Source organism: Anomaloglossus baeobatrachus, chromosome 4 (assembly GCF_048569485.1).
Source record: "Anomaloglossus baeobatrachus isolate aAnoBae1 chromosome 4, aAnoBae1.hap1, whole genome shotgun sequence".
Classification (NCBI taxonomy): domain Eukaryota; kingdom Metazoa; phylum Chordata; class Amphibia; order Anura; family Aromobatidae; genus Anomaloglossus; species Anomaloglossus baeobatrachus.
The window spans coordinates 525,277,200-525,292,946 of record NC_134356.1 but is presented as its reverse complement, the minus strand read 5'-3'; the positions used below and the strand labels follow the sequence as shown (position 1 = coordinate 525,292,946).

The 15,747-nt window shown below is 43.0% G+C and overlaps 1 protein-coding gene across 2 annotated transcripts in view; it reads left to right on the top strand.

Moving 5' to 3' along the window:
* The window catches only part of SEMA4B (semaphorin 4B), a 413,906-nt gene extending 398,503 nt beyond the window's left edge, over positions 1 to 15,403 (top strand). The window contains exons 7-16 of one of the 2 annotated variants that reach the window (XM_075345909.1): positions 3,631 to 3,742; positions 3,861 to 3,977; positions 5,484 to 5,641; positions 6,224 to 6,405; positions 7,126 to 7,276; positions 7,776 to 7,986; positions 8,078 to 8,193; positions 9,965 to 10,131; positions 10,216 to 10,310; positions 12,357 to 15,403. In XM_075345909.1, coding sequence (XP_075202024.1) covers positions 3,631 to 3,742; positions 3,861 to 3,977; positions 5,484 to 5,641; positions 6,224 to 6,405; positions 7,126 to 7,276; positions 7,776 to 7,986; positions 8,078 to 8,193; positions 9,965 to 10,131; positions 10,216 to 10,310; positions 12,357 to 13,132 — 2,085 coding nt within the window. In that variant the 3' untranslated portion in view covers positions 13,133 to 15,403. Of the gene's footprint in view, positions 1 to 3,630; positions 3,743 to 3,860; positions 3,978 to 5,483; positions 5,642 to 6,223; positions 6,406 to 7,125; positions 7,277 to 7,775; positions 7,987 to 8,077; positions 8,194 to 9,964; positions 10,132 to 10,215; positions 10,311 to 12,353 lie in introns of both variants that reach the window. The other variant, XM_075345908.1, reaches the window with a different exon arrangement.
* The last annotated feature ends 344 nt before the right edge of the window (positions 15,404 to 15,747 follow it).

Below are 15,747 nucleotides of genomic sequence, written 5' to 3'. Positions count from 1 at the left end.
GACCTGTTAATGGGAACCCCAACTGCGAGATAACCACAAGCAAGTCTTCAGTTTCTATACAGCACCAGCACAGAGGAAATGCAACGTGACACGGACATTAGTGGGGTGTCCCTGTAGGGCATGAAAATTTCAGGTTCTTTGCACCACTGCAGTAGTATTTCTAGATGTATGTACAGAACACAGAAGCAGAAACAGACAGTATAGGGCCCCTGTGCAAAATCAGTAAATGGACCCTTTCCAATCGCTCATTATACTCCCCTTCATGTGTCTGTGACCGAGGCTCCTTTGAAGGTAGAAGTGGGCCCCTTTACCTCTAGCTGCATGTGTTGCAACAATGGTATATCCACCCCACTGTGTGTGTATCTATATCTATCTAATAACTCAAAACTCAGCCATTAATATCAAAACCGCTGACAACAAAAGTGGGTACACTCATACGTGAAAATTGTACCCAAAGTGTCAATATTTTGTGTGGCCACCATTATTTTCTAGCATTACCTTAACTCTCTTGGGCCTCTTCATGGCGTTCATTAGAGCTTCACAAGAGCCACTGGAATCCTCTTCCATCCTCCATGACGACATCACAGAACTAGAGGATGTTATAGACCTTGCGCTCTTCCATCTTCCTTTTGAGGATGCCCCACAGATGCTCAATAGGGTTTGGTTCTGGAGACATGCCTGGCCAGTCCAGCACCTTTATCCTCAGTTTCTTTAGCAAGGCAGTGGTTGTTTTGGGAGTGTGTTTGCGGTAGTTCTGATGTTGGAATACTGTCCTGGAGCCCAGTTTCTGAAGAATGGGGATCATGCTCTGCTTCAGTATGTCACAGTACAAGTAGGCATTCATGGTTGCCTCAATGAACTGTAGCTCCTCACAGCTGGCAGCATTCATACAGCCCCAAACCATGACACTTCTACCAGCATGCTCGACTGTAGGCAAGACACACTTGTTTTCATGTTCCTTTTTTGCCGCCACACACGCTTGACACTATCTGATCCAAATACGTTTATCTTAGCCTTATCAGACTACAGGACATGGTTTGAGTAAAGCTGGGTTCACACATAGCGACAACGACATCGCTGTTACGTCACCATTTTCTGTGACGTAACAGCGACCTTGTAAGTCGCTGTTATGATCGCTGCTTAGCTGTCAAACACAGCGACGCAGCAGCGATCATAACGTCGCTACATGTGCAGAGAGCAGGGAGCCGCGCACACTGCTTAGCGCTGGCTCCTTGCTCTCCTAGCTACAGTACACATAGGGTTAATTACCCGATGTGTACTGCAGCTACATGTGCACAGAGCAGAGAGCAGGGAGCCGCGCGCACTGCTTAGCGCTGGATCCTTGCTCTCCTAGCTACAGTACACATAGGGTTAATTACCCGATGCGTACTGCAGCTACATGTGCACAGAGCAGGAGGCGGCACTAGCAGCAAGAGCGGCGGAGGCTGGTAACGAAGGTAAATATCGGGTAACCAGGGAAAGGTCTTCCCTTGGTTACCCGATGTTTACAGTGGTTACAGCTTTCCGCAGCTGCCAGACGCCGGCTCCTGCTCCCTGCTCGCTTCATTTCGTCGCTCTCTCGCTGTCACACACAGCGATGTGTGCTTCACAGCGGGAGAGCGACGACGAAAAAATGAAGCAGGACATTCAGCAACGAGCATCGACCTCACAGCAGGGGCCAGCTTGTTGCTGAATGTCACACACAGCGACAGCGACGGGACGTCGCTGCAACGTCACAGAAAATGGTGACGTAGCAGCGACGTCGTTGTCGTCGTCGCTGTGTGTGACACCACCTTAATCCATGTCCTTAATCTGCTTGTCTTCAGCAACCTGCGGGTATCTTATGCCTCATCTTAAGAAGAAGCTTCCTTCTGGGATGTCAGCCATGCAGACCAATTTGATGCAGTGTTCAGCGTATAGTCTGAGCATTGAAAGACTGACCACCCCCATGCCTTATCCTCTGCAGCCATACTGGCAGCACTCATATGTCTATCTTGAAAAGGCAACCTTTAGATATGACGCTGAGACCGTGCACTCAGTTTCTTTGGTCAACCATGGCAAGGCCTGTTCTGAGTGTAACCTGTCTTGTTAAACTGCTGAATGGCCTTGGCCACCATGCTGTAGCTCAGTTTCAGGGTGTCTGCAATCTTCTTATAGCCTAGACCATCTTTATGTAGAGCAACAATTCTTTTTTTAAGATCCTCAGGGAATTTTGCCCTGAGGTGCCATGTTGAACTTCCAGTGACCAGTATGAGAGAGTGTGTGAGCGAGAACACCAAATATAACACTCCTGCTCCTCATTCACACCTGAGACCTTGTAACACTATTAAGTCACATGACAGTGGGAAGTGAAAATGGCTAATTGGGCTCAAGTTGGCCATTTTCACTTAGGGGTGTATTCACATTTGGTGCCAGCGGTTTAGACATGAATGACTGTGTGTTGAGTAATTTAGAGGGCACCAAATTTACACTGTTATACAAGCTGTACACTGACTACTTAACATTGTACCAAAGTGTCATATCTTCAGTGTTGTCCCATGGAAAGATGTAATAACATATTTACAAAAATGTGCGAAATGTAATCACTTTTGTTATATAGTACTGTGTGTATATACACAAATATATATATATATATATATATATATATATATATTTATGTATAATGTTTGTTTTTTTTGTTTTTTCTTTTAATACTCTGAAGTTAGGATTCGCTTAGTTACGATGAAGGGCATCATATAAACGCAGTACATCTGTTCTACCTGTCACATTTTTTGAAGAAATTGCTCAAATGGATTAGATGCTTATCGTCTTGTGAATCCTGCTTTCAATGGGGAGAGAACGTCGTCCCAAAGTGTCTTCTGCCCTGAAAACAAAAGGATTGGACATTAATTTGAATCTGCCTAACACTCTTCTCCCTTCACATGAGTTTAGGGGCTGCCCCTGTACAAATTGGTTGGTAATTGGGTTTGGTTACCTTTAAGCTGGCTTTACACACTACGATATCGTTAATGAATTATTGTCGGGGTCATGGTGTTTGTGACGCACATCCGGCATCATTAACGCTATCGCAGCGTGTGACACTTATGAGCAACCTTAAACGATCGCAAAAGCGGTCAAAATCGTTTGCCGCAGAGAGGTCATCCTGAAACAAAAAATCGTTCTCTGCTTATTAGCGATGTTGTTCGTCGTTCCTGCGGCAGCACACATCGCTATCTGTGACACCGCAGGAGCGACGAACATCTCCTTACCTGCCTCCACCGGCAATGCGGAAGGAAGGAGGTGGGCGGGATGTTACGTCCCGCTCATCTCCGCCCCTCCGCTTCTATTGGACGCCTGCCGTGTGACGCCGCACGAACCGCCCCCTTAGAAAGGAGGTGGTTCGCCGGCCAGAGCGACGTCGCAGGGCAGGTAAGTGCGTGTGACGGGGTTAAGCAAGGTTGTGCGACACGGGCAGAGATTTGCCCGTGTCGCACAACTGACTGGGGCGGGTACGATCGCTTGCGATTTCGCTAGCGAGATCGCAGCATGTAAAGCCCGCTTTAGTCTAATGTGTATGTAAGTTTTTAGAAGTCATTATGTACTAATCGAGAAGTGAAAAACTGACCAAGTGTCTCACTCTTTCCATTCTAGAGAATCAGTGATTTTACATTAGAAACCGATTCAAATGGTAATCACATCATGGAAGATGGTCGGGGCCGATGCCCTTTTGATCCAGAATATAAGTCCTTTGCTATAATGGTTGGTAAGTACAGCAACTCCAGGAGCCTTGTAATAGTTTCCTCAGATTGTCCTATGATTTGTGCTGTGATTTCTCCCATTGTATGTACACTGCTTACTCAATTCTTCGGTCTCTGTGCCAGATGGGGACATGTATGGAGGCACTGTCAGTACTTTCCAAGGAAATGAGCCAATTATTTACAAGAGTGAAGACAGCAAGATTACTCTGAAGACTGAGACCTCCTTCAACTGGCTCCAAGGTTGACCTTTGATTTACTTCTTTGATAAGAATGTGTTCAGACATAACATGGCTTTGGATAGAGATCAGGGACCACTTTTGATGTATGCAGGATCATCATGAATTGCAAATATTTGTCTGTGAGATTGAATCCAAAGTTTCTATAGCTCAGGTATCGTGTACTGGTTGTTATGAATTTCTAACATCTCTTCCTCTGACTGTAGCCTAATAAAGAGTAAACGCTTTGTATTATTCACGTTCCAGTGAAGATAAATTATCACCTTTCCACAAGACAGCTGATAACTTATAGATCAGTGGGGGTAAGACCAATGGGACCCAGACCAATCAGCAGAACAGGGTATTTTATCCCCATTAAGACTAGAGTGGCAGTGTGTACACTTGATCTATGACTGCTGGAAAAGGGAAAATGCAACATTTGGCAGCCCCATAGGGAATGAATGGGGCGGAGGGCGGGCAGGAGCACCGCCGCTCCTCCAAAGTGCTTAGTTCTGCTAATCAGTGAAGGTGACAGCGGTTGGACCACCACTGATCTATACATTATTACCTATTGAGTGGGTAGGTGATATCTTATCTTCACTGGACAACTCCTTTAAGGAGGATATGGCTATGTTGGTGTAATTTAGACTAAGGGTGGTGTCACACATAGCGACACAGCAGCGATCACGACCAGCGATCTGACCTTATCAGGATCGCTGCTGCGTTGTTACATGGTCGCTGGTGAGCTGTCATACAGGCAGATCTCACCAGCAACCAGTGACCAGCCCCCAGCCAGCAGCGACGCATGGAAGCGTAACTAAGGTAAATATCAGCTAACCAAGGAAAGCACTTCTCTTGGTTACCCGATATTTACCTTAGTTACTAGCGTCCGCCGCTCTCACGCTGCCAGTGCCGGCTCCCTGTTCCCTGCACTCCTAGCCAGAGTACACATCGGGTTAATTACCCGATGTGTACTCCAGCTACGTGTGCAGGGAGCCGGCACTGGCAGCGTGAGAACGGCGGACGCTAGTAACTAAGGTAAATATCAGGTAACCAAGGAAAGAGCTTCTTGGTTACCCGATGTTTACCGTGGTTACAGCTTACCGCAGGCTGCCAGACGCCTGCTCCCTGCTCGCTTCAGTTCGTCGCTCTCTCGCTGTCACAAACAGCGATGTGTGCTTCACAGCGGGAGAGAGACGTCCAAAAAATGAAGCAGGACATTCAGCAACGACCGGCAACCTCACAGCAGGGGCCAGGTCGTTGCTGGAAGTCACACACAGCGACGGGACGTCGCTGCTACATCACAGAAAATGATGACTTAGCAGCGACGTCGTTGTCGTCGTCGCTATGTGTGACACCACCTTAAATAACAATGGAGGCGTATGGAAATCATTTGGGCTGAGTACTTTCTAGTATGTAAATAGCAGCATAGCAGGAGTACTAATCAGACTGGGATGCTTGTGTTGACACTGTGATTAACTGTGCCCAGGACCTGCTATTAAATTCATTATCCACCGCTTTGTCATGGCAGATCCAACTTTTGTCGGCTCAGCTCATATTCCAGAGCATCTTCCCAAAGGGAACCCTGAAGGTGACGATGATAAGATTTATTTCTTCTTTACTGAGATGGCTAAAGAGTATGATTATTTTGGGAACCCTTTTGTGTCTCGGATTGCCAGAGTTTGCAAGGTGAGGATAACAAAAGTAAACTATAGAAATGAGGATGATATTATATTTTACTGACTATTAAGAAAAAAAATCTCTTCTTTAAAATACCTGACAAAGTGCAACATGTTAAAGGGTTTGTCCACTACTTTTACATTGATGGCCTATCCTTAGCATAGGTCATCAATGTCTGATTGGCTGTGGTCCTGCACCCCAGCCGATCAACTGCTGTTGGTCCTGGCAGCAGGCAGCCAGAAATGCTCAGTTTCGGAGCTGCTTCGTCTTCTGATAGTGGCCGCGGCCTGGTGCTGCACCTCCGCCTCCCGTTCTAATCAATAGGAGATGGATGTGCAGTACCCAGGTGCAGCCGCTATCAGAACACGGGCAGCTCCAGAACTCAGCATTTCCTGCTGCTACCACCAGGGCCGAGTACAGCTGATCGGTGGGGGTGCAGGATGTCAGACCCCAGAAGATCAGACATTGATGACCTATCCTAAAGATAGGCCATCAGTGTAAAAGTAGTGGACAACCCCTTTAATTCTATAACGGAATATGTTTTTTTGCTTTGCGTCCTTTGACACTGTTTTTATATTGTTCTTTTTCAAGGGTGATCTTGGTGGTGAGCGTGTCCTACAGAAGAGGTGGACCACATTCCTGAAAGCCGAGCTACTGTGCTCTAGCCCCGAATATAGTTTCCCCTTTAATGTTTTGAAGGATATGTTTGTACTCGTTCCAGGAGGGGATCATTGGATAAATACCACTTTCTATGGGGTCTTTACTGCACAGTGGTAAGCAGAAAGTTATTAGTATTAATCTCTATGTGTGAATGTGAGAAACACCCAGAATTTTGTCTTGCCTTCTATAAATCCGATATTGAAATTTAGCAGTGCGCACCGGTTTTATCGTTTATTACAGCCTCGTATTGTCAATTACATTTCAGCCTTTTATTCACCTTGTTCTACTTCTCAGCTTCTGAAGCTTGTTTATGTGACCATTAAAAAGGCCTGGCTATTATAGGATGGTTTCTAAAAACAGAGATCCCAATTTGTGAAGGAGTTTTTGTCAAAATTCTGACATGAAACTCATTGAAATAGCGCTATTTTTTTCCTCAACTGTAAAATGCTTAAAAATGTACAACCTTTGCCATTTTTATACTAGTTTTGGCTAACTCTACCACAATAGTTAGAGATGGGGTGTAGCAATGCCCAACAAATTCATTACAATTTACTCCACAAAAATGTCAGAAATTGCTACCAAATTGTACTTCTGCCCTTGGCTGCAGGGATTTTTCTTGCAGTGACGCGCAGCATTTTATACACTAGCCTTAATGTATGTTGAATGTGTAAAATGCGCCAAGTTTCATTGAGTTTTATGCCAGAATTCTTATGAAAACTCTTTCACAAATTGGGGTCTCTGTCTTTAGAAACTATCCTATAAAAGACATGGAGTCTGTAGATACCCAAGGCTCATGTGCAAAATTATATTCTAGAATGTATTCTTCTCTCCAGGAACAAGGGAGTTGTTGGAAGCTCAGCTGTTTGTGCCTTTTCAATGACCGATATACAAAAAGCGTTCAATGGCCTCTATAAGGAGGTAAACTGGGAGTCTCAGCAGTGGAGTACATACACCCGTTCTGTACAAGATCCACGACCTGGAGCTGTAAGTATCACATGTGCTTCCAAGTATATGTTACTGGACTCAGCCGAGAACAACTTTGATCCTATAGGAAGAACTGAGCTCTTTTGTTCCTGAATTAGTAGAAATGTGTTGAAGCCATATTGTAATATGTACCTGGCTAATATTATATGTATATATTCCTTCAAAGCATGTATGGAGATTTAATTGTGTACTGGAAAAGCAAGCAATTACAGATGACTGTCCTTTATTCTCTGCGCTAAAAGTTCCAGAGTGCTGGCATTCTATCGGATAATGTGGATGTGCACCGCCCTCTAGTGGACAAACTGTATATACAGAATTTCAGCAGATTGTATCTTGCAGTATCCAGTTAACGCTAAAATGTGGCTTTTTGCGATCTAATTTATATTCTGTGACAGTATTAATCAGTTTGAATATATTTTGATAGAAGTACACAGATTAGTGGATGGAGCCTTACAAAAACATTGTATGTTGATATATTTCATTTTATTTATCCCAATAGTGTATTAATAATAAAGTAAGGAACATGAAAATCAATTCTTCACTACAAATGCCTGACAGAGTACTGAACCTTATCAAAGACCATTTCTTGATGGACAGTCCTGTGCGGAGCCAGTCACTGCTGCTTGAGTCAGAGATATCCTATCAGCAGATCAGCGTCCAGCGGGTCAAGGGGCTGAAGAAAACCTACGATGTCTTGTTCCTGGGGACAGGTAATGCTTGATTCAGTCGTACAGTTCGGAGGCCAGTGTATAAAAGTTTATTACAGCAGTTTAATTGTTAATAATATTTTCCATTCCACAGATGATGGACGACTGCACAAGGCTGTCAATGTCAACAAGAAGGTCCACATTATTGAAGAGATCAAACTTTTCCCAACTGCAGATCCAGTGCAAGAGCTACTGATTGACCACAGCAAGGTGAGAACGTCGCTTAGTTGTGCATTGGGCTAAAATAGAACAGTATGATAGAGCAATGTACAGAGAACAGATGTATCCTTATCATCTACATATCAAGGCTAATATCATAGCGCAGTCTGTTAGCACAAGATCATATTAACTATGTGCAGATGTGTGTCCAGCGTGCCCTAGAGACATAGTAGTACTACCCCTCTACCAATGCTGCCGAGACACAGTGGTATTTCCCCTCTAACAGTGCTGCCGAGACACAGTAGTACTACCCCTTTACCAGTGCTGCCGAGAAAAGTGGTATTACCCTTCTGCCAGTTTTGCCAAGAAATATTGGTACTACCCCTCTACTAGTTCTGCCGAGAAACAGTGGTACTACCCCTCTACCAGTGCTGCCGAGAAACAGTGGTACTACCCCTCTACCATGCTGCAGACAAACATTGATACTACCCCTTTACCAGTGCTGCCAAGAAACAGTGGTACTGCCCCTCTACCAGTGCTGCCGAGAAACAAGTGGTACTACCCCTCTACCAGAGCTGCAGGGAAACATTACTACCCCTCTACCAGAGCTGCAGGGAAACATTACTACCCCTCTACCAGAGCTGCAGGGAAACATTGTTAATACCCCTCTACCAGTGCAGATGAGAAATAGTGGTACTACCCCTCTATGAGTGCTACAGAGTAATAGTGGTACTACTCTGGTACCAGTGCATCAGGGAAACACTGTACTACTCTGGAAATAATAGTACTACCATACTACCAGTGCTGCGGGGAAATATTGGTATTACTCTGGAAACAATGTTACTAATCTTCTACCAGTGCTGTAGAGGAACAGTGGAACTACCCCTCTTCGACTGCAGCAGAGATACAGTGGTACTACTCTGGTACTAGTGCTGAAGAGAAACAGTAGTACTACCCCTCTACAGGTGCTGCAGACACAGTGGTCCTGCTCCTCTACCAGAACTGCAGAGAAACAGTGGTACCACCCTTCTACCTGTGCTGCAGAGTCACAGTGGTACAACCCTCTACCTGTGCTGCAGAGAAACAGTGGTACCACCCCTCTACCTGTGCTGCAGAGACGCAGTTGTACAACCCTCTACGAGTGCTGCAGAGACGCAGTGGTACTACTCTGTTACCAGTGCATCAGGGAAACATTGGTATTACTCTGGAAACAATAGTAATACTCCTCTACCAGTGCTGCAGATAAACGCTGATACTACCTCCCTACCGGTGCTCAGGGAAATGGTGGTACTACCTCTCTACCAGTGATGCAGAGAAATAGTGGTACTACTCTGGTACCACGAGTGCTCCCAGGAAATACTGGTATTACTCTGGAAACAATATTACTACTCTTCTACCAGTGCTGCAGAGAAACAGCAGTACTACACCAGTAAGTATTACCAGTGCTCAGGGAAAAGGTGGTATTACACAGATGTCAGTGATCCAGGGACATGGTCCTACTCTTCCTCTACCAGGACTCCTGGAAACTGTAGTACTAACTTGCTGTTAACCACAGTATACTAGATATTGAGCTATAGATTGATTTTCTTCTAGAGCCGTGTGACACTTTCACCTTTTCTGAAGGACAATTATTTTCCTGAGACTAGATCATGTATCTCACATGCCATTTACAATTCAGTTACTAATTAATAAACAGAATTGATGTTTTTTGTAAAAATCCATATCTCAGTCTAATAAAGCAATAAGACAACATAGTTTGACTGTTGACACCTTGACTCTATGACTGTAGTCTTGGAAACTCATGTTATTCTGTCTTTTATAGAACCTAGTTTACGCCTCGTCTCGTTCCATGGTGGTACAAGTTCCCGTCTCAAACTGCAGCATGTATACAAGCTGTGGGGAATGCATCCTTTCCCGTGATCCCTACTGTGCATGGAGTAAAAAAGGCTGCCGCAGTGTCCATCACCATTCACATGACCCAAATGCCCAGTGAGTGTTCGCTGCTGTGGCTCTTCACTAGTAATGGCTGCACATACAAATAGTTTTTTGTTCATTGATATTTTCTTATTTCAGGCACTGGCTCCAAGATATTGAAAATGCTGATACTGAAAAACTTTGCCAGCAGGGTAATAGCTCAGGAGCTTCTGGACGGGTTCTTGTATCAAGTGGTAAGTGGCTAAAATACTTGAATATGTGCGATAATAAGAAACTTCATCATTATTGAAAGTAGGGGTGAGCTAGAGAGATATATCTATATCGTCATCACATGTTGATTTTACCTCTGCAGACGGCGTTATTCCACACATGCCGTACTTCTAAAGATCTCTATTGGCATTCTGCAAGCGGTTTATTCTCTTTGTGTTAGTGAAACAAGAGAAGAAAGAAGCGATCATACAGTCCAAAACACCAGAATGATTGAATTAATTTATTATTATTTTATTAGATATAAATACAATTTAATCATAATCATTAATGGAGGTAATGGTAGGAACAACATGATATGCTTTTCGTGACTTTTGCTCAAGATAGGATTACATCATAAAAGCTATACATGATACATTAGAATAACACCTGTATCAACAGTGTCACGTGCCATAACAGAACAAGGAATTAGCTAATATTAAATAAATCAAGTAGCCTCCAAAATCACTTGTATTCACCATGGGACAGGTACCGGTTAAATCCTATAAAAACACTCCAATTAATATGCTAGGGTAAATCAGTCATTTAATGCATCCAAGTACGCCTGATTGCATACAATAAGTCTTGGAGCATTACCAACATATATATATAATGACTGATGCATCCAGGCACAGCAACTAAAGAGATTTAATTCAAGACGATATTAAAAGTGGATGCCTTAAAAGATCTTCAATATAGCATAGATATAAGGATTAGATGACAAATCAGTATTACCGGCTAAGCCCACAAGGTGTCGCTAAACACACATGTGTCTGAATAACCAAGTCATTAAGTGCATCCAGATACACCTAAATACGTGCAATTATCATGGAGCACAAACATTACGTTATATGACAAAATGACTGATGCATTCAAACAACGTGGTTAGGGAGAATCCATGCAGGAAATATCGCTAGTCAGACATTTACAGCACAATAGACACTGAGCATTTTTACCTGTGGAGAGCATACAACACCCGACACGTGTTTCGGTAAGCTTCGAAGCTAACCATTGCATTATCGGCACAACTACACTATTATCGTATAGCTGGCACTAATACAAAAAAGTGCACTAAAACATTTCCACTATGCAAAAAGTTCTAAAGCACATAATCTCGGTACTTTTGGCACGTCTGAAGACATAAAATTGATATGTGATAACTAAATACCGTATTTTTCGGATTGTAAGACACACCTTTTTTTTCCACCCAAAACTGGGGGTAAAATGGGGGTGCATCTTGCAAAGCAGATATGGCTTACCGGGGTGGCGGAGATGGAGCAGGGTCGGCGACACTTAGGGTGTCACTGCAGTGTTGCGGCGGCGGGCGCCTGACTTAACTGCAACCTCTATTGAATCACTTGTGGTTGACGCGATGAACTTCAAGAAAATGGTGGCGGAGGCCTTTCTGCACAAGCACCGCCTCCACTGTCATTATCTTGATGTCCATTGCGTCAACTGCAGGCGATTCAATGGAGCCGGCATTCAAATCAGGCGCCCACCACCGCAGCGACACCCCGTCCTATGACCCTCCTGAGTCGCTTCACTTCAGTTACACCTCCATAGCATATTAGCATATCAATAGCGCCCACCACCACGACACCCCCGAACCCGCAGTATTGCCGACCCTATGTCCACTGACCCTCCTGAGACACAACACCCCCTCCGCTGAGCCCGGAACATCGCTGACCCTGCCTCCTGTGACCTCCCTGAGTTGCTCCACCACCGCCGCTCCCCCCTGGTGAGCATTAGGATTAAAATACACTAGGATTATAAGTCGTACCCTCATTTTAACATTAAAGATTATTTTTTCCTATTTTCTAAATTTGGGGTGTGTCTTATAATCTGGGGCGTCTTATAAAATTAAAAATACGGTAGATCTGTCATCTCTCACATCTATCTATAGAGCTAAAATCAATATGAGATAGAAACAATTCATAATCAATATAAGATCAAGCAATGGAAAATCAATATGCAAAAGATAAATATAAAAGTTGAATTTACCATTAATCCTGTTTATATTTTATTCACAGAAGAGCCCGAGTGTAATAAGATTGTGATAAAACCAAATACTGCAACTACTTTGCCATGCAACTTGTTATCCAACTTAGCCTCTCGTCAGTGGCTTCACAACGAGAAACCCATCGATGACTCCTACTTTGTATTCGAATCGGGAGACCTCATCCTTGTAAACAGCCCTGAGCGGCTAGGAACGTATGAATGCTGGTCAGAAGAGAAAGACTTCAAGAAGCTGATGGTGAAGTACTGTGTGGAAACAGACGGCATTGCAAAAACCACCACCGAAAAGCCTCTAACGGAAATAATCTTCCACAAAGTTAGTGCCATTGACAAGAATGGCAACACCTCAGAAATTCTTTCCTCGTCCTCAGGGGGTAGCTCTGCACAGCTTTTGGGGAAATCTTACTGGAATGAATTTTTAATAATGACTGTACTTTTTGTGGTGGTAGTAGTCATTCTGACGTTGTGCATCTTGTATAAGCATCGCAGTGGAATGAAAACTATTTTGAAACCAGTAGAAAATTCTGACAAGAAGCCACGGAAACTTCCAGAAAATGTGCCTCTAAATGGGAACAGTACTCCTATCCCACAAGGTGACCATAAAGGTTATCAGACTCTAAATGACAACTATATTATTAACACTCCGGTTCATGACCCTTTGGTTGCTAGTAAAATTGTAACAGAATCAGAGAAAAGACCTCTGAATGTCAAAGACACTCTTGTGGAAGTATCTCCAGCATGTCCAAGACCAAGGGTACGACTAGGCTCAGAAATAAGAGATTCTGTGGTATGAGAACCTAAAAGAAAAGACATTCCTGAGCCCACAAACCACTATGGGACCACAAGCGACTGCTCTACAAGTGATCCACAAGTATTCTATGTGTGTGCATGCAACTTTATGATGATGGTCAAAACTTGATTGTCATTCCAGGCTACCTATACATGGATAGCTTCTGTGAGCAGAGAGTATACAAGTGTACATTGTGGAAAGATAGCACATCGTCTTCTGTTACAATCATCATCACGATTTCTAGACACAGATGGACAATTGTGTTTGGGAGCATGTGCGCACTTGATCTCAAGGTAGCACATTTCCATTTCAACACTCATCTGATAAGCCGTGTGTAAGGACCATGTTGAGCAATTTGCACATGGATAATGGAAAGTTGGGATGCTAGTGTTATTCCTCCACAATATTCATTATCAGTTATGAAGAAAAGCAGCAAGCCAAATGTCACTGGAGGTCCCCAAGGCCTCGGTCATGTTAGAAGATCATTAAGAAAGTTGTACCTGTGAACGTTTTGTAGATCACTGAGCGTCCAGACTTTCTGAATAGAAAATGAACATGGTGTCAGTGCTGGCAGGTTTTTTTTTTTTGCGAAAAGCACAATGAGAATCTGGTAGTAGCCACGAAATAGGATTTTCAGAATATAGCCAGGTACATTGCCAACTGGTAGCAATATTCTACTGCAAAACGCCTCTCGTCAAAAGGAGGAATTGTCAGATATTTGCCACGTCGTCCTCGCAGCCATCTTCATGAACACTCGTTGCGCCTCCTGCTGAATATCATCCACATCTTAATCCTTTTAGAAAACATCTAATAATATTAGTTGTATTTTTTTATGTTTTGTCATAACCTGTTTTGTTTGAAATAATGTGAACCAGGAACTGGTGTTATGGCACCAACAACCAGCTATAATCTGCCTAGAGAATAAGAGGTACACACACGGATTCCTTAATTTATCAACCTGTTAAACATTGCAACATGTAGGGGTTTGTTGTTTTTTGTTTTTGTTTTTCTTTGGGGTAGGGGTGTAAATATTGTATATACGTCATGGGTTTTTATTTGCTAATGTTTTTTGAGTACGTGTGTGTATGTATTGGATGTGTTCTGTTAGTATCAACTGATTTTTCCAGTAATGTAAACCATTACTCTCTCTGAGTGACAAGTAGGGAAAATGAACTGTATTGTTTGTGGGATGTCACAATCTCGCCTGTCACACTTTTTCCAGTGCCTTCATAACGCGGGACTTTGTTAGCACACACAAAGCTTGAATGGTAATACATCCTAAGATCATTTTTGACATTGTGTATCATTGGTTTAAATTGGAAGAAGCAGTAGCCACCCTCTTCCTCGGCTAATACGAGATACTAATTGTGGGGTGTCGGAGTAGATTGGAAGCACACGCTCTACGCTCGTAGTGCCATAAATACTCTTGCTTCACTGCAGATTAGTATGAGCAGTGTTTAATAATACCAAAGTAGTTATCATGCTACTAGATATTGTATAGACTTGTACAAAGTGGTTTTGTGCAAATAAGCCTTGGAAAATATCCATTTCCTCCATTTTTATATACAATTGAGCATCAAGCTACAATGGTACTCAAGACTACGGATATATCCACTCAGTGGGCTATAGCTACTTCTTTATAAAGCACATGTACCTCAGCTATAATCAAGCTCCATCTTTCCTACTCATAGTAAAGCACAATATTCCATAGACCTTCGTGCCCTAGGAATTTTAGTTTCCAGACTCTGTCGGAAAGTATTTAAGGACTAGTGATCAATCTTGATTTGTATAAAACTATTCTGGACCAGCGAATACATCTATGAATGTACAGTATTGAGTCAGTAGCATCTGATCTAAAGCACATCCCCTTATAATAAACTCCTGTAGCGAAGACTAACCTTGGTGTTATACACAGACGTTCAGTGACTACCCATAGTGTACGTGACAATTACCAGATCTACAATGCTGTGAATCAGCTGCTGCTTGACAGGGATATTTACCGGTACTACACTGAATATAGAGGACCACTAGGACTTGGACATCATCTTACCTGTGTTGCAAAATAAAAAAAAGAGAAACGCGCACCTTATCACAATGCATGGAAACGTCCCATCTGTTGTAAATATATATGTGCCGCTTTTCTGTGCCAAATGTTTTGTCAGTATTTGGTGTTGGTGAGTCCTACTGTACAGTCCGCTTCCCAATGTTGATTTGCAGTTTATGAACATTTTTTTTATTACAGCACTTTATTTTTAATAAAATGTGGAAAATTTACATGGTAATTTTTTTACCTGGATTTTAATCTTGCATTTTGCATCGATATATCTGATTCACATTTGGGAGATCCACTCTCTGGAACGTCTTTGAGCCTAATTCTTAACGCAACTGGGAGAAGAAACGTTCAAGAAATATTCCCCTTACTTGAAAGGCTTAGATCACATCCTTTTGATAAAAAGTCCCAAAAATAGCAAAGGGACCTAATACAGTGGGTGAAATATGTATTGAACATGTCAACAGTTTTCTAAGTAAATATATTCGTAAAGTTGCTATTGACATTAAATTCTCACCAGTTGTCGGTAACAACTCATCCAATCCACACAGGCAAAGAATCAATCCAT